The 19,311-nt window shown below is 55.9% G+C and overlaps 1 protein-coding gene across 7 annotated transcripts; it reads left to right on the top strand.

Moving 5' to 3' along the window:
- Positions 1-2,859: 2,859 nt before the first annotated feature.
- Positions 2,860-19,125, top strand: DPF1 (double PHD fingers 1). Of its 7 annotated transcripts, none has more exons than XM_044932270.2 (13): positions 2,860-3,000; positions 9,357-9,517; positions 9,593-9,700; positions 11,108-11,235; positions 11,506-11,595; positions 11,988-12,066; positions 12,249-12,380; positions 13,276-13,326; positions 13,419-13,538; positions 14,585-14,697; positions 15,255-15,366; positions 15,452-16,672; positions 18,986-19,125. In XM_044932270.2, exons 1-12 carry the CDS (start codon positions 2,969-2,971, stop codon positions 15,520-15,522), a joined length of 1,197 nt encoding a protein of 398 aa, XP_044788205.1. In that variant the 5' UTR covers positions 2,860-2,968; the 3' UTR covers positions 15,523-16,672; positions 18,986-19,125. The 7 variants fall into 7 exon arrangements, with proteins under 7 accessions (XP_044788205.1, XP_025124829.1, XP_044788206.1 ...); XM_025269043.3 differs by having other exon boundaries at positions 2,861-3,000; positions 15,285-15,366; XM_025269040.3 differs by lacking the exon at positions 2,860-3,000 and adding an exon at positions 7,037-7,990.
- The last annotated feature ends 186 nt before the right edge of the window (positions 19,126-19,311 follow it).

Here is a 19,311-nt window from a genome sequence, read left to right as displayed (position 1 = left end):
CAACTAGCAAGCCTGTGCTCTAGAGCCCATGTTCTGAAACCAGAGAGTAGCCCTCACTTGCCACAACTAAAGACAAGCCTGTGCACAGCAACGAAGATTCAGCGCAGCCGATACATAAATAAATAGTGCAAACACATCATTGCATGCCCACACAGGGCATGATTCTGTAGAAACGAACTTCTCCTTTCTTTTTGCCTTGAAGCTTTAGCTCCAGACCCTCTGCTGGGAAGGTTGTCTTAATTCAACAACGCCCCCCACTGCTACCCTGGCCACCACCCTAGTCCCCTTCAGATTGTTGAAGTGTCTATGTGTGTGGGAGGGCACAGCCTGGAGCCCACGTGACTCTCTCTCTCCTTGCTGGTTGTGCTCCACAGAGCCAGACAGTGGGGATAGACATGGAGCATAATGACTAATTGATTCATTTATTTATTCAACAAATAATTGTTGAGCACCTGCTATTTTTCAGGCCCTGTTTTAGGCACTGGGGAGAGAGCAGCGGATTAAATAACAACCTCTGCCTCATAGAGCTGGTATTCAAAGGAGTGGAGATGGCAATAAATCAAGTAAGTAAATAGGTCTATAGTATGAGGATGGATTACTGTAAGTGTTGGGAGAAAAAGAAAGCTTTTTTTAAAAAATATTAATCTATGTGGCTACACCAGATCTTAGTTGCGGCAATACAGAATCAGCATTTTGTTGTTCAGTCACTAAGTTGTGTCCGACTCTTTGTGACCCCACGGACTGCAGCATGCCAGGCTTCCCTGTCCTTCACCATCTCCCGGAGTATGCTGAAACTCATCCCATCAAGTCGGTGATGCCATCCAACCATCTCATCCTCTGTCGTCCCCTTCTCCTCCCGCCCTCAGTCTTTCCCAGCATCAAGGTCTTTTCTGTATGGCAAAGATTGGCATACAGGATCTAGTTCCCTGACCAGGGATCAAACCCAGACTCCCTACATTGGGAGAGTGGAGTTTTAGCCACTGGACCACCATGGAAGTCCCGGGGAGTGGGGGGGGAGCTTTTAAGAGGACATAGAGTTTCTCAGGGATGCCGTTTTAGCTGAGGTTGTCTCTGAGGGAGTGACATTAATTTAGAAACCTGAATAAAGTCAGGGTTGGAACCATGAAGATGCCTGGGGGAGGAGCACTCTAGGCAGTGAGAACAGCAAATGCAAAGGCCCTGTGGCTGAAGTGGGGCCGGAATGTTCCAGGAATAAGGAGGAGGCCAGTGCAGCTGGAGCAAAGTTAGTTAGTTCAGTTTCTCAGTCGTGTCCAACTCTTTGTAACCCCATGGACTGTAGAACACCAGGCTTCCCTGTCCATCACCAACTCCCGGAGCTTACTCAAACTCATGTCCATCGAGTTGGTGATGCCATCCAACCATCCAACCATGTCGTCCCCTTCTCCTCCCACCTTCAATCTTTCCCAGCATCAGGGTCTTTTCCCATGAGTCAGCAAAGCTAGTCAAGGAAAAGAAGGGAGATGAGATCAGAAATGTAACTGGGTCGGGGGGTGGGTAGTGGGGAGATTTCCCTGGTGGTCCAGAGGGTAAGACTCTGTGCTCCTATTGTAAGGGGGCCAGGTTCCATCCTGGCTGGGGAACTAGATCAAGCATGCACGCTGCAACTAAGAGTTTGCATGCCACACAACGAAGATCCTGGGAGCTCCAACTAAGACCCAGCACAGCCTAAATAAATAAATAGAGGAGATGAGATGGAGGTTGGGGATCTGCTTAAGTAGGGGCCCTGAGAACATAGTGAGGACTTAGAACTTTATTCCAAGTTTGAAAGAAGTCATTGGAAGTTTTGAGCCAGACAGCATGGTGATGCCAGCTGTTTTAGGCAGTTCACTCTGGCTACCTTGGAGAGAAGAGGCAGGGACTGTCCAGGGGGAAGATGATGGGATGAGGGAGTCCTAGGCTGTGAAGGGTGAAGGGTGAGTAGATTCTGGATCTATTTGTGAATGTGGAGATAACAGGATTTGATGATGGACTTGAGGTGTGTGTGAAAAAAGAAGAGTCAAGGATGATTGATTGCACTTGGAACAAAAATCCATTTTCTTTATAATGGCCTACAAGGGCCTACATGATCTGGTTCCTTGCTCTCTGGCTAACCTTGTCTCCCCCATCACTCACTCGACTCTTTTACACTAGCTTTCCACAATAATCTTTGAACTTGCCAAGTTTTCCTGCTTCTATGTATTGCATGGTGACAGCTTCTCAGGTCTCAGCTCAAATGTCACCTCCTCAGAGAAGCCACTTTCTTTATAGCACTTATCACTCTCTAAAATTAACAGCTTGTTTGCTTGTTTATCATCTGTTTTTCTCCACTCACAGCTCAGCTCCTTGAGGGCAGCAATTCTGTCTGTTGTTCATGCTGTTTCCCCAGTGCCTAGAAGAGTGCCTGTCACTTAATAAATGAACAAAGGCATTGATTAACCCCTGTGCTTGTTTACAGACTGGCTTACAAAAGAAGAGACACCCAGAGAAGTAGGCAAAGACAAGAATACACGACAGACCCTGGGGTCATCCACATACCCAGGGGAGACCCAGAAATCAGCGACCACCCATTCCCGCGCGCCCGTGGTTCTTGAAGGATGGAGAACCGGAGCTGGGAAGGGAGTACTCCAGGGAAGGGAAAGGATGCTCTGGGACGAGCCCAGCCCCGCCCTGTATCCTCAGTAGCCAATGGGCACACGGTTCTCCCGACGCCCCCTGGGACGTGTAGTCCGGACAGGGGCGCCCTCGGGCGCCGCCGCGCGCCCCTAGACTCCACGTCCCGTCGTGCGCCGGGAGGTGCGGGGATTGGCCGAGCCCCGCCCCCGGCCCGCCCCGCTCCTCTGGCGCTGCAGCCCCAAGAATGAATGAAATCGTAGCGCGCTGGGCGGCAGAGCGGGCGGCGCAGGCCGGGCTGGGCCCGCGCGCGGCGGCAGCGGCGCCCCGGGCCGGAGGCGGCCCAGCCGAGCGGGCCATGGCCACCGCCATTCAGAACCCGCTCAAGTCGTGAGTGTCCCCGCCGTCCACGTCCCTCCATCCGCCCCCTACCCGAACCTCGCCCCCGCCCTCGCTGGGGAGGGGGACGCAGTGGGCGGATGGTAGTTGAATGGGGCCCCCAGCTTGTTCCCCTGTCCCCCCGGCGGGGGCCGCCACCCCCTGTCTCCCCCCTGGGGCTGGGGGCAGGAGCCACTCCAGGGTCGCGGGGGCGCCTCTTCTTTGTCGCTGTCAGTGAAGGAATGTGGCGCGGGCTGGGGGTGGTGGAGGCCGTTTCCCCACCCAGAGTGGGGGTAGGGGCTTCCTTCTCCTCCTCCGAGTCTCTGGGCGCGCCGGGTCTGCCCCTGCCTGGGGCTGGAGTACGAATGCCTAAGTCCGGACCCTAGTCTCCCAGGTCTCTACCTCCTCAAAAGCATCTTTCTCTCTTTCCCCTCTCTTTCTCCGGGGACCTCGGACTGCGCGTCCGCAGGGTGGGAGCTGAGACGTCGGGGGTCCCCGATTCGATCCCTGCTGTCTCCCCCTTTTCTTTTTCCTTCCCGGGTCTTCAGGACCTAAAGCCCCGACGCTCTGGTCAGTTTAGACCGTGGGCTCCCTGCCTCTCCCTGCCCGTACACATGTAATGAGAGCATCTCCTATCTCCTTGGGGACCGGATGCCTCGGGAGAGGGTGCTGGGAGCGCCCTCAGTCTCCGGGGATTCCCTCCGTTTCTCCCTGTCCGCGTGCCTCCTCCGAGCTTCGCTTCCTCTCGGGCCCCGCGGCTGGCATCCTGGACGCCTGGGTTCAAACCTACGCTCTCTCCCAGCCCTCTCCTCTCCTGGCCAGCCCTCGCTCTCTCCACTTCTTCCCTCTCTTTCCGTCTCTCTCGCTCCTTCCTCGGGATCCCGAACTCCTGGGTCCCAGTGCTCCCCGCCCCCTTCCCCAACGGTGACAGCGGGCTGGGAGTGACAGGCGCGCGGCCGCTCCGGCTCTCCCTCCCCGGCTGGCGCGCGCGGGCCTCCCCTCCCCCGCTCCCCGGCCTGGCGGGGAGGAGGCGAAGGGCGAACGCCCGTGGCGCCGCACAAAGGGGCCGGGGCGACCTCCCCCACCCTCCCCCCAGCCTCTCGCCTCCGCCACCTTGACCTTGAGCTACGGGTACTGGGGGTTGGGGTGGGGGAGGGGCTCGGGGCGCCCCCCGCCCCCGCCCTCCGGGAAGGCTGTGCCTGGGGTGGCCGGACCTAAGGCCCCCAGTAGCTTCAGGTTTCTGATGGTGGGGGGAGTTGGGCCATGTTGGGGGCCGGGCCTTACAAGCTCGCGCCTACACGTGTAGCTTTGCGGAGAGCCAAGCCGGCTTGGAGGGCGTGTGTGGGGTTGGGGTAGGCGTGAGACAGTGTGTAACGGTGACACTTCTGCCTCCCTCTCGCTCTAATTCTTCAACACAGACGTGTTACCCCTATCAGGGACACCCTCAAACTGGCTGGCACAGGGCTCGTGTGCAGGTTGGTGGATCTATAGGTATCCAGACCTCCTCACTTTGACGTCTTGGAGTAGGTGTGGGGCAGCCATTGCGGGGGGCCTGAAGACCTGAGTAAGCTTGGGGGTGGGAGTGCCAGTAGCCCTTTTTGCACTCACCTTCTGAGGGATCTACAAGAGGTGAGGGGAGGGAAGGGGCTGGCTCCTGAGAGAATCCAGTCCCCTTAGGAATGGGCTCTGGAGGGTTCTGACTGCCTGTATTGGGACCCTAACTTGAGCACTAACCACCTCCCCACCTTGAGCCTCAGCATTACCATCTGTGAATTGGGGCATCATTACAGTTCTTATTATCTCATGGTTGCTGCTGTGATGTTTGTAAAGCACTTGGTACTGAGCCTGTCTCTGACTAAATGTAGTGAAAGTGTCAGCTGTGTCTGACTCTTTGCGACCCCATGGACTGGAGCCCGCAAGGCTCCTCTGTCCGTGGAATTCTCCTGGCAAAGATACTGGAGTGGGTTGTCATTTCCTTCTCCAGGGAATCCTCCCGACCCAGGGATCAAACCCGGGTCTCTTGCATTGGAGGCAGATTCTTTACTGTTTTAGTATCAATATTGATTTCACTTGTGGTCCGGTTTCCACACAGGGCACAGGGGGATGGGGACAGGAGGACTGTTTGGACAGGGGAGCTTGACTGCAGCCGAGGGGTCTGTGAGGGTGACTAGGGGTAAGAAAGGGGAGAGAGACCCTTCTCTAGGTGTCAGCTGTGGGCCAAATTGCACTGGTGGACAAGGGCCTCCAGGGAGCTGATGGAGTGTTCTGTACTCAGGCTCCAAGCTGAGCAAAACGGATGCCAAGGTTCTGGGGTGAGCAGGTGCCTGAGTCTAGAGGTGTGGGGAGCAAGTGTAAGGATGTATTGGAGGTTGGTGGGAGGTGACAGAGGAAGGTGGCAAGGGCTCTTGGAGCTGAGCTGGTGGGTGGGTGGGGGACAGGGCTCACTGTGGATGAGATTGGGGTGGCCACTGTAGGGGACCTGGAGGCTAAAGTGACTGTGAGGTGCCAGTGTCCCTGTGGTACTGTGTGATCTGTGATGCAGAGTGAGGTGCCTCACCCCCTTGCCATCTGCTCTAGGCCAGATGTGAAGCAGAGACCCACTCCCTGCTTTTGGGGTTTGAGGAGAGGGAGGTCAAGGCCTTACCTGGGAGAGATCAGGGAGAGACTGTGGAAGGGGTCTAAAACTAGAGGGGTGTGTGTGTGTGTGTGTGTGTGTGTGTGTGTATTTTGTTTTTTGTTTTGGGGTCATGCCTTACTGCCTGGAGGATCTTAGTTCCTTGACCAGGGATTGAACTCATGACCCCTGCACTGGGGAGTGTGGAGTCTAAACCACTGGACCACCAGGGAAGTGTGTGTGTGTGTGTGTGTGTGTGTTTAGAAGTGACTATGGGTGTGGAAGACCTGGAGGGGGCCTCTCTCATTAGGGAGGTAGGTGGGAGCATCAAGAGACAAAAGAGGTGAGGGCTTTAAGGTCTCTTCTATCTGCTGGAGAGCTCCCTGGTAGATAAGGACATTTGTGGGCCTTTTTATCCATACAAGGGCTCAAACCTGAACAGGAATTTTGGATGGGGGTGTGGGTTTGGTGTGGGTGAGTGGGATTTGGCAAGTGCTGTGACTCCAAAGGTCAGCTTCCTCTCTGGGCATCCCTTACAGTGGAGTCAGTGTGGGTGACAGTGGCAGAAAGAAGGGGGTGACCCACATGATACAGACATCTGGGTGAGTGAACACTTATCTTAGTCTCACCTTCAAGCAAACACCAGGGGCTGACGGCATGCGACTCTACTTCCCCTGGGAAAATGGGTTGGGGGTAATGATAATATCACCCTGGTGGGTCATTAGGAGGATCAGACGGCTGAATCTCTGTTAAAGAACTGTGCCTGCACTTGGTGGCTACTCAGTATATTTATTCTTAACAAAGATTTTGTAAGCATCTATTATATGCCAAGCTTCCCTGGTGGCTCAGAGGGTAAAGAATCTGCCTGCAATCCAGGAGACTCAGGTTTGATCCCTGGGTTGGGAAGATCCCCTGGAGGAAGAAATGGCAACCCACTCCAGTATTCTTGCCTGGAGAATCCCATGGACAGAGGAGCCTAGTGGGCTACAGTTCATGGGTCGCAAACATTCGGACATGACTGAGTGACTAACACACATATGTCAAGCGTTATTCTTTCTAATAATGGTTAGCTATCACCATTTTACATCTTAGTGCACATCAGGTCCTCTTTGTGGAATGAATGAATTTATTGAACACCTACTACCTGCCAGGTACCTTTTGTTATGTTTGTTTGTTTGCTAAACTGCATGGCATAAGGGATCTTTGTTCCCCAACCAACCTGTGCCCCCTGCAGTGAGAGTGCAGAGTCTCAACTACTGGACCAACAGTGAAATCCCTGTCAGGTGCCTTTTGAAGCAACTTACCAATATTTAAGGGCTTTCCAGGTGGCGCTAGTGGTAAAGAACACTCCTGCCAATGCAGGAGACATAAAGAGTTCAGTCCCTGGGTTGGGAAGATCCCCTAGAGGAGGGTATGGCAACCCACTCCAGTCTTCTTGCCTGGAGAATCCCACAGACAGAGGAGCCTGGCGGGCTACAGCCCACAGGGTCATAAAAAGTCAGATACCACTGAAGCGATTTAACGCATGCACACCCCAATACTTACTCATTTAATCCTCACAATAATCCAGTGAGGCATCATCCTTATTTTACAGATCAGGAAACTGATTCCCAGAAAGATTAAGTTATTTGCCCAGGGTCACATGGCCACCAAGTGGCAGAGTCAGGATTTGAACCCATGAAGTGTGGCTACAGCACACACCTAACTAGCACGGGTGCTGTCAGGCCTGGGAAGGGGTTGAGTCGGGCGTGGTCCCTGTGAGAGAGACAGCCCCGACGGTGACCAGAGACCGGGGACCGAGAGGGTTCTCTGGAGCTAGAAGGGACTGGGGGAGGGGGCGGCGTCAGGGAGCCATGCGTTGGCGGGGCGTTTGCGTGGACATCTGTACGGTGTCTCTAAGTCTCCTGGCACTCAAGTGTTTGTGTGAGTGCAAATGTATGCGAGTCTGGGCGAAGGTGTGGGAGAGGGAGTGTGCGTGAGTCTGCGTGGGAGTCTGTGAGTATATGTGTGAATGTGTGTGTAAGCCGCCGTGTGTGGGTGTGTGCGAGCCCAGGTGTGCATGCGTGAGTGTAGACCCATGTGCGAGACTCCGAGGTGTGCACGGGTGAGCGTGCGTGAGTGGCTATGCGTGCCTCGGGCCCCACCTCTGACCGGCTTCCCGGTGGGGTCCCGCCAGCCCCAGGCGGGGAACTACCACTCCCAGCATGGCCCGAGCGGGCCCGCCCCGCCGCCCTGATTGGCTGTGGCCCCGGTGCTCCCGCCCCCCGGGAATGAATGGATGGGCGGCCTCAGCGCCCGCCCGAGCGCTGGGAGGACCGGCCCGGCGGGGACCTGCTGGGGGCAGGACCCGGGGAGCAAGATGGCCACGGTCATCCCCGGCCCCCTGAGGTGCTGCGGGCCGGCGGGAGGCGGGGGAGGGAGCGCGGGCGGATCGCGCGGGCGTGTGTGTGTGTGGCGGCTGGGGGTGGGGCCGATGGGGTGTCTGGGGGGCTGTCACCGTGAGCCGGGCTGTGCGGGGTTGCGAGTGTGTGTGACTGTGGGTCTCTGGCAAGAACCGTGTCCGACGCGCTGCTCTTGGAGGAGCGGAGAGTGTGCGGAACTCCGAGTCCTCTTCGGGAAAGGGGGTCATGTCCCGCCCTGAGACCCCCGGGGTTGGGGAAAAGGTGAAATGGACTAGGGGCGCGGGGAGCTTGGTAAACTTGAGTGAAGCTCACAGTACCTTTGTCTTGGGATATGGAGTGTGTGTCACTTGTTCAGATTCTGGTGGGTTTTTTTTTTTGGATATGTGTGTGGATGTGTATTTGATTTCTTTTATTCTACTCTAGATATCTTTGGATATTTGAGTCTTTGAGTGTGTGTGCATGTCCTTTGAAACTGTGCATCATTTGTGTTCTGTGTCTTTGGATATGTAGGTATTCCTGTATCTATGTGCAAATTTTTGTGTGAATATGGGTGGATTTGTTTCTACATTGAGTATGTGTGTATCTTTGTGTATTTGAATATGTGGTATTTTAGATATTGGTTTCTATATTATTGTGTATCTTTGTGACTGTGTGTGTGTGTCCTGTGTGAATCTGTGTGATTTCTTTGTATAGTGTATCTGAATTGTGTGTGATTTGTGTTGTGTATTTGGAAATGTGTGTAAGTGCTTATATGGGTAGTTTGTTTTAACATTTTTTCTCTTAACATTGTGTACCTGTGTGTGTGTCTTTGGATGCATGAGTGAGTGTGAGTGTCTGTGGTGTGTAATCTGTTTACATGTTGTGTGTCTTTGTGTGGGTGATTGTTTATGTTGTGTGTCTTTGGATATGTGATGTATATTTGTGCATGGACACGTGTGTGATCTGTTTCTACACTATGGAACTTGAGAGATCTGTGTTTTTCAGTAGATATTTGTGTGTGCCCATATGTGAGATGTGTCTGTTTTTCCCTTTGTGAGTCTTGGGATATGTCTCTCTTTGTGTGTGAATCCTGTGCGACTATGTGTGATACATTTGTGTTGTGGATTTGGATATGTGCCTGAATGGATGTGTCCTGGTGTATCTTTATCTGTTTCTATATTGTATCCACTCCTTGGGTCGAGGCCCGCTTGAGTCCCGGGTTGGGGGCTCCTGGGTCCCAACCGGAGGGGAGAGGTGAGGTTGGAGGAGTCGGCCCACCCATTCCCGACGGGTGGGCTGGGGGAGGGGTGCTGGGCGACCGGGTGCGCCTGCCCTTGCTGACAGCCGCCCGCCCGCTTACCCGCCCCTCGCAGCCTAGGCGAGGACTTCTACCGCGAGGCCATCGAGCACTGCCGCAGCTACAACGCGCGTCTGTGCGCCGAGCGCAGCCTGCGCCTGCCCTTCCTCGACTCGCAGACCGGCGTGGCCCAGAACAACTGCTACATCTGGATGGAGAAGACCCACCGCGGCCCGGGTACCGGCCGGGAGGGCGGGGGTGGGGCGGGGCGGCGGCTTCCCAGCCGCGTTCTTACCGCCCTTCTTACTCCAGGTTTGGCCCCCGGACAGATCTATACGTACCCGGCCCGCTGTTGGAGAAAGAAACGGAGGCTCAACATCCTGGAAGACCCCAGACTCCGGCCCTGCGAGTACAAGATCGGTAGGTGGGGCTCCGTCCTGTGCCTGGGGTGGCCCCTGTGGGTGCCCACACCACTGGCTGATCAGTGTGTTGATGCCCTCGTGCGTCTGAGCATCTGCCTTTATTTCCTTCCTGGCCCATGTCTGAGTGACTGGCTGTGTCTGCTGGTGTGTGTCTGGGGGTAGTACAGAGACTCTCCAGTTTTCCCTGAGTTTTTTGGACTGCACCTTCTACTTGGACCCGGGTGTATTCCTGGACAGAATGTGGTATCTGTTTTGTGTGTCCAGGTGTATCCCATCCTTGTATTTCTCTTCCCTTGTGGGTTGGGATGTATCAGAGTATCTGCCTGTTCTTTCCTGTGGATGTCTGAGTGTGTGTCTGGGTGTGTCAGAGTGTCTGGTTGTAACTTTTTCCATTTGTAGTACAGCGTGTCTTGGTGTCTGTGTCTCTTTTCAGGTGTTTCCAGGCTTATTTCCTCTTAAGTGTGTCTGGTCTATCTGTTCCTGAGTGTCTCTCTTCCTTTGAGTACCAGGTGCTCTGGAATGTCTGGGAGAATCTCGTCCCTGAGTGTCTGTTTGGAGTATCAGGTGTATTTCAGCCCATGTCTGCTGCTCCATTGAGTGTCTGGCTTTATCACTTCTCAAATGTGTCCAGTACTCTTAGAGTCACTGGCTGTTTCTCTTCCCTTGCTCAGGTATAACCAAGGATCTGTGTGGGTCCAGGCAGGTGTATTGGCGTGTCCATCTGGCTCTGTCTTCCTGGGTGTGTCTGATTGTCCCAGAGGGACTGTCTGTATCACCTGTGTGTTGAGTATCCATCTGAGTGATTCTCTGGTGTGTCTCTCTCTCCCCTAAGTATGTTCAGGTGTTTGGTAGGGTTTGGTTGTGTTTTCCCCATGTGGTCTGGGTTTATCTGATGGTCTAATGTTCTCTTTTGGAGTGTCTCTGAGTGTGCCCAAGGGTCTGGCTATGTCTCCTCCGTGAGTCTGGGTGTATCTGAGTGTCTGGGTGTTTCTCTTCCTTCGTGTGTCTGGCTGTCTCAGATGATCTGTCTGTATCTCCCTTGTGTGTATGTCCATGTGTGTCCTGTTTGAATGTCTGTTCTCTCCAGTTGTGGGGGTCGATGTGGGTCTCCCACTTGTATTATGTAGTTGTATAGGAGGGTCCGGCCATGTTTCTCCCTGAATATGTTCAATGGTCTCTGATGGTCTGACTGTGTCTTCTCCGGGATCTGGGCATCCTTAGGATGTGTGGAAGTATTGAGGGCGGTATGGGCGGTTGAGTATTTGAATCTGTTGCTGGTTGAGTGTGGGAAAGCCTCTTTCCTCCAGAAAAGAGCATGATTTCCCAACCTGGGCAATCTGAGGAGTCCTCCAGGGACAAGTTCTTCACCTGATTCCCCTCCTACCTACCGTGGTCTTGTCCCCAGACTGTGAAGCACCACTGAAAAAGGAGGGTGGCCTCCCTGAAGGGCCAGTCCTTGAGGCTCTCCTGTGTGCTGAGACAGGGGAGAAGAAGATAGAGCTGAAGGAGGAGGAGACCATTATGGACTGCCAGGTAGGACTGCCCAGCCCCCCACCTGTCCAGGTGCTTTGGCTGCCCTCTCAACCGGCCTGTTTCCTGGTCCATCTTGCTCCTGCTCTGAAATCTCCCCTGATTCCCTAGGACCTTGAGCCTCCTGTCCCCATCCCTCCACACTTCATCTTCTTTTGGGAAGACCTCCTAACTTGCCCTGCCACTCCTGATCTTTGCTGTGCTCAGAACTACCTCCCAAAGCAGAACAATACCCCGTTTCTTGACCCCAGTCTCCCTTCTTCTGGTGCCCAGAAACAGCAACTGCTGGAGTTTCCTCATGATCTTGAAGTGGAAGACCCAGAGGATGACATGCCCAGGAGGAAGAACAGGGCCAAAGGAAAGGTATCGCTCTCAAACCTCCCCCCATCATCCTTCCCCTCAAGGCGGGTTCCATTGATTGCTTGTGCAGTGTTCAGACCCTGCCCCAATTTTACCTTATTTAACTCTCAGAGCAGCCTGAAGGGGTAGGGGATTTTTATACCCATTTTACAGATGAGGAAATTAAGGCTTGGGCGTATTAAGCCATTTGCAAAACAGAGATTGTACAGTGGGTTTGAGCAATCTTCCTACCTGTGGCACAGATGAGAAAATGGAACCTCTGAGAGGTCAAGAGAGTTACTCTAGACTCACAGCTAGGAAGTAGCAGAGCTGTGATTGGGCTTTCAGGCCCAAATGGTGAAAATTCTTTTAGTTCCTTCCCTTTCTTGGCCACTCACTCCTGACTGTCCCCTCAGGCATACGGCATCGGGGGGCTCCGGAAACGCCAGGACACCGCTTCCCTGGAGGACCGAGACAAGCCGTATGTCTGTGATAGTGAGTCCTTCTGAAGAGGGGGGAAGAGAGAGAGAGAGAGTGGGACCCAGAGACCTTGCCCCTCACTGGCCCCCTTCCCTCCCATTCTGGACCCCGGCAGAGGGGGGAGGTGTGATCCTGGAGGCCAGGGTGGAGGCGGCAGAGGCTGGAGGGCTGACCGGCCCTCCCTGCTCACTCTCCAGTCTGTGGGAAACGGTATAAGAACCGGCCAGGGCTCAGCTACCACTACACCCACACCCACCTGGCTGAGGAGGAGGGGGAGGAGAACGCCGAACGCCACGCCCTGCCCTTCCACCGGAAAAACAACCATAAACGTGAGCAGGCGGGCAGGGCGTGGGGTGGTGAGGGGCCCTGGGAGTGGGGGCTAAGGAGCCTGGGAGGGAGGGGGCACATTAGACATTTCTGGAAAATCTCCAGCTCAGCGGTCCCCTCCCCCCACCAACCATGGGGATGCTGGCTCTGGGGTTGCCATGGCAACCAACCATCTCTCCCTCGCTCCCGGCCGGGCGTAATATTTCTGGGTCTGATTTATTGTTTCAATTAGAGCTTGGGGAGGGGGGTGATAGATGACTCCCCTCCCTCCCTGCCTCCCTTCCTCCCTTCTCTGCTAAGCTTCGGCCAAGGGGCAGGGGCCGTGGCCTGGGAACCCTTGGCATCCGCCCATGCCAATCCAGTGCCAACCTTGACAGCTGAGGGATGGGGGAAGGCTTGGGGAGAGGCTCTGCCAGTGGAGGAACCATCCTCCCACCCATTCCTCAGTGGGAGAGAGCAGTCTCTTCATCCCACCCCTACTACACACCCAGGCACCTCTGTGCTCAGAATTTTCCTTCTGAGAGTCTGTTTCCATACCAGATCATGGCAGTGGCCTCTACCTAATTTTTATTTAGTTGGGGCTTAGTTGGGGGTGGCTGTCTGGCAGAAGTGCATATGGGTGGGGGAAGCAGGGGGCTTTTCCTAAAGTTGTACCTGCCAAGTTTTTACCTAATAAAGAGGACCTGTCAGTCGTTCTCAGAGAGTTGCAAGGTCCTGATGAGAATTACCTGGGCTCCCTGCAACTCTCTTTTGCTGCTGGACACAGCTTGGGATAGCAGCTCCCTCTCCTCACCTCCTCCATGCCTGGACAAGGGGTCCACCCCTGGGGCTGAGGCCGTGGGCAGGGTGGAGCCTTGCCTGTGGTGAGAGCCCCTCTCTCTGTCCCCCCACCCCCAGAGTTTTACAAAGAATTGGCCTGGGTCCCTGAGTCACAGAGGAAACACACAGGTAGGGACGCCTCTCTCCACCCCTACTTCTGTAGCAGCCTTGGACTGAGGGTCCCTTCCTGCCCCCGCCAACCCCTGCCTGCTGTCTTTCAGCCAAGAAGGCGCCTGACGGCACCGTCATCCCCAACGGCTACTGCGACTTCTGCCTGGGGGGCTCCAAGAAGACAGGGTGTCCTGAGGACCTCATCTCCTGTGCTGACTGTGGGCGATCAGGTGATGCCCCCCCACCTGAGGCTTCTGGGGGCCGGGGTGGAGAGACTCCAGATCTGGAGGATAGGAAGCAGAGGAGAGAGAAGGGGGGGGACACAGAGCATCCTGGTGGATGAACAGAGCTGACTCAACTGCTGAGGACTGTGGGGAACTCAGTGGGGTCAGGGAGGCTCTGGGAACAATGCACGCAGTTGTCATGGCATTGTGGGCACCGGCACGTGCCTGTCCGGCATGGGGAACAGTGAAAGATGGCTGCCCAAACACCAGGGGTAGTGGGCTGTGATAGCGGGTAATGGATTGCCACTGCCTGGATGCTGTGGACAACAGAGGGCGCTTGCCAGGGAGTTGTGGTTAATAGAATGTGGTTTCCCAAGGTGGACTTGTGGGTAAGAGACTGTGGTTGCCTTAGCACGGGGGCTAATGAATTGTGGTTGTCATGGTATTACGGGTAGTGAAATACGGTTGTCATGGCGATTGGGTGTCGTGGTGGCCTGGGGTCTGCACTGGGGTGGTGAGACAACCAGAGGGTTGACACGCTCCACAGTCACGTTGGTAACATTGTGGTTGCTTTGGCATCGTGTGTAATGGGCTTGGGCTGCAGGGAACCAGGGTGTGGGGACCCCTCTGTGGAAGGCGGTTGCCATGGCATCGTGGCTGGGAGACTGTGGTTGCCACGTTCTGCGGTTAAGGGAATGGGTTGGCCACTCTGCTGTGGCTAATGGAATGTGGCTGCCTCAGCACAGTGGTTAACAGAACGTGGCTGCCCCGGTGTTGTGGGTGGTAGAAAGTGGTTGCCACAGCACCGTGGGTAATGGAATGCGGTTGCCATGGTGTTCTGGGGAGCAGAGTGTGGTTGCCATGGTGGCCGGGTAGGAGACTGGTGGCCAGGGCGGCGCTGCCTGCAGAACGGGCATGGGGCACCGTGGGCTGGGCGGGGCCAGGCCTTGTGAGCCAGGAGGTGGGGACTGAGCCCCCAGGGGCTTCCCCAGGGTCAGCAGCCACCGGGGGCACGGCAGCCCCTAACCGCATCCCTGCCCCTCGGCCCCCAGGACACCCCTCGTGTTTACAGTTCACGGTGAATATGACGGCAGCCGTGCGCACGTACCGCTGGCAGTGCATCGAGTGCAAGTCCTGCAGCCTGTGTGGCACCTCGGAGAACGACGTGAGTACCCGTCCGCTCCCTCCCCCGGGGACCTGCCCCCAGGCAGCCTCCCCACCTGGCACCGCTGCCTCTGCCAGTTGGGCCTAACGGCTTTCCCTGGAGCGCCCTCCCTGGTGAATACCAGTTAACCTGTATTATTATTATTGTTAGTGGCCATTAATTGAACCCGGCACTTAACACTCTTCACTCTCTGAGTGCTCCCAACCGCCCTGAGGTAGGTGCTCTTGTTCCCACTTCACAGAGAAGACACTGCGCTCAGAGAGGGGAATACACTTGCCCGAGGTCACCCAGCTAGGGACATGGTTCTGCTGGGACCTGAACCCATGGCTTCCAGACCATCTCAGTGTCATTTTCAGTGTCCCAAAGAATCCTACAAAACCCAAACTACAAACCACAAACTGATGGTCCTCAAGGGCGGTTGGTGTGGCCCAGAGGGTTTTGCAAAGATGACCTTCTCAGAGCCCTTTGTGTCTTGCAAGAGGACCACCTCCCCCAGCCCCTTTGACCTGGCCCCTGCCCCCGCCCCCCACCCCGGTTTCTGGTGCCCGTGCCCCCAGGGTGCCAGCTGGGCGGGTCTCACCCCCCAGGACCAGCTGCTGTTTTGTGATGACTGCGATCGGGGTTACCACATGTACTGCCTGAGTCCCCCCATGGCGGAGCCCCCAGAAGGTGAGAGGAGGAGGTCTGGCGTGGGGTGGGGGGGGCAGCGCTGCCCAGGCCTGACCCAGCTGCCTGGCCTCTGCCCGCCCCACAGGGAGCTGGAGTTGTCACCTCTGTCTTCGGCACCTGAAAGAGAAGGCGTCTGCCTACATCACCCTCACCTAGGCCTGGCTCGGGCTTGCCCGGACCTCTGGGGTGATGCCTGCCTACCTGCCTCTCCTCTCGGAGCTCCTCCACTCTCTCCCCTTCCTTAATGCCCCACAGTGGGAGGGGCGGGGGGAGCCAGAGAGGGGGCCGGGCCACCCCCTCCCCTCTGTGCAAGTGGAATGTTTGCCCTGTGGGTTGGTGGGCCCAGCAGGGTCCTCTCCCTCCTCCCTCCTTCCTCACCCCCTTGGCAAATGGGTACCAGGGCCTTCTGCTCCCCTCAAAGCCATACCCCGCCTCTAGGCGGGCACGAGGGGTGGTGGATGCCGGCTGGGGGCATGGACAAAGCCTTTTTCTAAAGAAAAAGTCAAAAACTTAAAAAAAAAAGAAAGAAATTAATATATAACAAAGAGTCCTATAAGGTCTGGCTGGGTGGAGGGGGCACTGCTGAGCGCATCTACTGGGCACCAGTCTACGCCAGCGTCCTGCCTGGCAGCCCCTCCCCCAGCCCCTGGAGTTGCAGCTGTCCCACCTCCCCACTCAAGACGGGCACCATCCCCTCCTTGTGCCCCGGGCTGGGGGGTGTGGTGTTCACCCCTCACCCCCTCTCGGTGCCCACCGTGGATACTGCATGACGACGTGAACCATGGTTTTGAATTCCGTTCCTGCTCCCTCCCCAAGAGCCCTGCCCGCCCGTGCCCACTCCGTGCCTGCCGGCCTTGGCTGGCCGTTGCCGGTGGGGCAAGGCGGGCCCCTGCCCAGCGTCTGCTGGAATGAGAAGCACAGACTTTGCAACGGACTAGATTCTCCCCCTTCCCCTCCCTGCCCCACCCTTGCCACCCTCGCTGGCCACTTTCGGGTCGCGAGGGGGCGTGGTTGTTTCTTGTGGTTGTGTGTGTTTGTTGTTCGGGTTTAAAAAAAAAAAAGGGAAATCGAGACTGCAAGTGGGGGAAGTGGTGGGCTTGGGGGAGTCTCCCCCCCAATCCAGGCGTGCCCACCCCCCCTTGTTAACGAGTCTCCTTTATTGCCTGCCTCTGCTGTGAATTAACTTGTTCTGTGTATTAAAGTGGGGCTGACCCCTCTGCCTACGTCGTCGGCTTCGTTCTCCAGGCTGCTTTGGGGCGTCGCGGAGAAGGGGAGATGGGGCCTCGCGAGGGGAGAAGCAACCGAGGTGAACAGCTGGAGCGGGGCCCCTACCTCCATCTCCCTCCCAGCTCCCCTCGTCACCCCCGCCTTTCTCTGGCTTTGTCCCAGCTCCTCCCAGCCTCGCTGGAAAGGAGAAGAGGGGAGGATGGGGTGGAGGGGAGGAGAAAGAAGAGGGGGGGATGGGGAAGAGGGGGCTCCCACCCAGCCAGCTGTGGTTGCCCTGGCAACCAACTGCTGCAGCCGCATCGGGAAGCAGTGAGGGGGGAGGCTGGAAGCTGGGGACTGGGGGAAGGGAAGGGATGGAGAGGCGAAGACACCCTCCCCTCGGGGCTACAGGAGGGAGCAGGGGTACCAGCCTAGGGCCTCACCCTCGGCCCAGACATCCCCTGGAGCTCCCCAACCCCGCTGTGGGGCAAAGGAAAGAGGGGAAGGGGCAAAGGAAAGGGCGGTGCGGATTCAGGGACATCAGGCGAAAGACAGACTTGGGTGAGGTGAGGTGAAGAGTGAGAACCAGGACACAAGAACGGTCAGGAAAGAGACAGCTATGAGAGTCACACATTTTTAGAAAATCAGAAAAAAGAGCAGGAGAAGGAAGACATAGATCTGGGAGAGAGATGCAGATGAAGGAGCCACAGGAATTATGGGGGAAGAGAACAGACAAGATGGAGATTTAGTGGGAGAGAGGAAATAACTAATAAAGAATAGCAGACGCACGGAGAGAGACAGAGAAAGGAGGAAGGAGTCAGTGATTTGGAGAGAGAAGCAGAAGAGATTCCGCAAGGGAAGGCAGAGAACCAGGGCCCATCAAACAGGAGAGGGGAAGAGAGAATGGAGAGGAGGTCCATTTGGGGAGAGAGATGAAGTCAGCATCCAAGACAGGCAAAGTCCCAGGACGATGATACAGAGATGAGACTTCACAGGGAAGAGGACGTCAAGAACTGAGGGAGACAATAGAAAAATCTGGAGAGCGCCAAAGGCACGGAAGGATTCAAAGGCTGGGTGAGGGGAGAGCCAGAAGTGGGGTGGGAGGCTGAGGGAGAGGCTGGGGGCGGGGACGGAGGGCGGCTGCTTGGGTTGGGGGGCGAGGGGGGGCAACAGGCAGAGGAAGCAGAAACTGGGGCAAGCTGGGGAAGGGATGCGCAGGGCACAGTTCGGGCGAGAGCACAGGCTGGCGTGTGTGAGTTGTGGGGTGTTGGAAGTTGGTGTGTGTCACAGGCGCCAGGAGAGGATGTGAGAACAGCTTGTTCCACCGTTTCCGTGCCTGTGGGGGGAGGGGAGCCCGGGTTGAGGATGGAGCCTCAAGGAGGGCGGAGACAGGGAGGGCGTCTGGAACACTCTAGAATTTTTAGGAGGTGTGGAAATAGTTGGTCCACCTCCTCTGGAAAAAGGATATGTACCCGTTTGGGAAAGAGTTTTTTTTTTTCTTTTTTTGCAGGGCGGGGGTCTGGGTTAGAGAAGTGTCAGGTATGAGCTCAGAAATAATAAAGTCCAGCACAGGTAAATGGGGAGGTGGGCCAGAAAGCCCCAGCTGTGGGGCCAGGCCTGTCAAGAGGCAGTGGGATTGCTTCTCGGATCCAGGCGGAGTTGGACCTAGACTTCCCACAAGAGGCTGGACCATGGGATTCTCACATCAAATTTTGGGATTTGGAAAATAAGTTTGACCCCGATCGCCGGGTCAAACTGCACATGGGGTTTCACCAGGGCAGCTGCAGATCTGGGGCCAGGGGTTTAGGACCCCTCCCGGCCAGGAGAGCCCCTAGAGGAGGGTCTGGCCCAGGGCTGAGGTCCCAGAGGACACCAGTATCTTTCCAAGACCCTGACACCGCCCGGAGCTCGGGGACTGGAAGCAGCAGCTGCTCTTCACTCCAAACCACCAACTAGACGACTGGCAGAGAGAAGACGAGGGCGGGGGATGGGGGTGGGAGAGGTGGGGGTGCAAATGAGCCAGCGCCCGCCTGGAGGGTGTGGCCTGGGGCAACAGCCCAGCTGGGAGGCAGGGGCCCCTCCGTTCTGAGTCTTGCAGCTCAGAGTTTGAGGACAGAGTTACCAAACTCAAAATCCAGCTTTCTTTCTGTACCACCTCCAGATTTTAAAAAGCATGAGGAAAGAGCTAGATGGGCCCCAGGGTGAACAGCTGGCTTCTCCCCTGTTCAAAATATCCTTCAAAATAGCAGGAGAGAGAAGAGCTGGACCCTGCCCAGATAAAAGATAAGACCACACATTCTTTATTCTCCAAGTCAAGTAGACTTTCCCCACTACACATGAGCAGAAAGGCTCCTTGGAGGTCAAAAGGAAGGGGTGTCACCTCATAGTAAGTGATGTCAACTCCTACCCATAGGCCTCTCTGCTGGAATCCATCTTGGCTAAGAGATGCTTGGGCACACAGGAGAGGAGCCTGGGATAAACCAAAGAGGGACTCGGAACCAGGCAATGCAAGATGACTGGCCAGAGGAACCCTGAAGAAATGCCCCGAAAAAGTAATTCAAACTACCAGGAGGGTGCGACTTTCTCTGAGCCCACCTGTGTGTCTAATCCACACGGACTGTACTCTTTTTCCTCCTAATGAACACTTATTTCAGTACCTTCCATCTCTATGTGGAAATCCATTTCTACACAGCTGACGGGCCAGGGCCTTCACTGGCCACTGTCCCGGGTGGTCTAGTG

Source organism: Bubalus bubalis, chromosome 18 (genome assembly GCF_019923935.1).
Source record: "Bubalus bubalis isolate 160015118507 breed Murrah chromosome 18, NDDB_SH_1, whole genome shotgun sequence".
Lineage (NCBI taxonomy): Eukaryota > Metazoa > Chordata > Mammalia > Artiodactyla > Bovidae > Bubalus > Bubalus bubalis.
Note: the sequence above shows the minus strand (reverse complement) of the source record. Positions and strands in the feature narration are given on the sequence as shown.

Coding starts and splice junctions, on each gene's coding strand:
- DPF1 (XM_025269040.3), top strand. CDS start 7,881: ATGGGCGGCCTCAGCGCCCGCCCGAGCGCTGGGAGGACCGGCCCGGCG. Junction 9,701..11,107: donor GCCCTGCGAGTACAAGATCG/GTAGGTGGGGCT, acceptor TCTTGTCCCCAG/ACTGTGAAGCACCACTGAAA. Junction 13,539..14,584: donor TGCTGACTGTGGGCGATCAG/GTGATGCCCCCC, acceptor CTCGGCCCCCAG/GACACCCCTCGTGTTTACAG.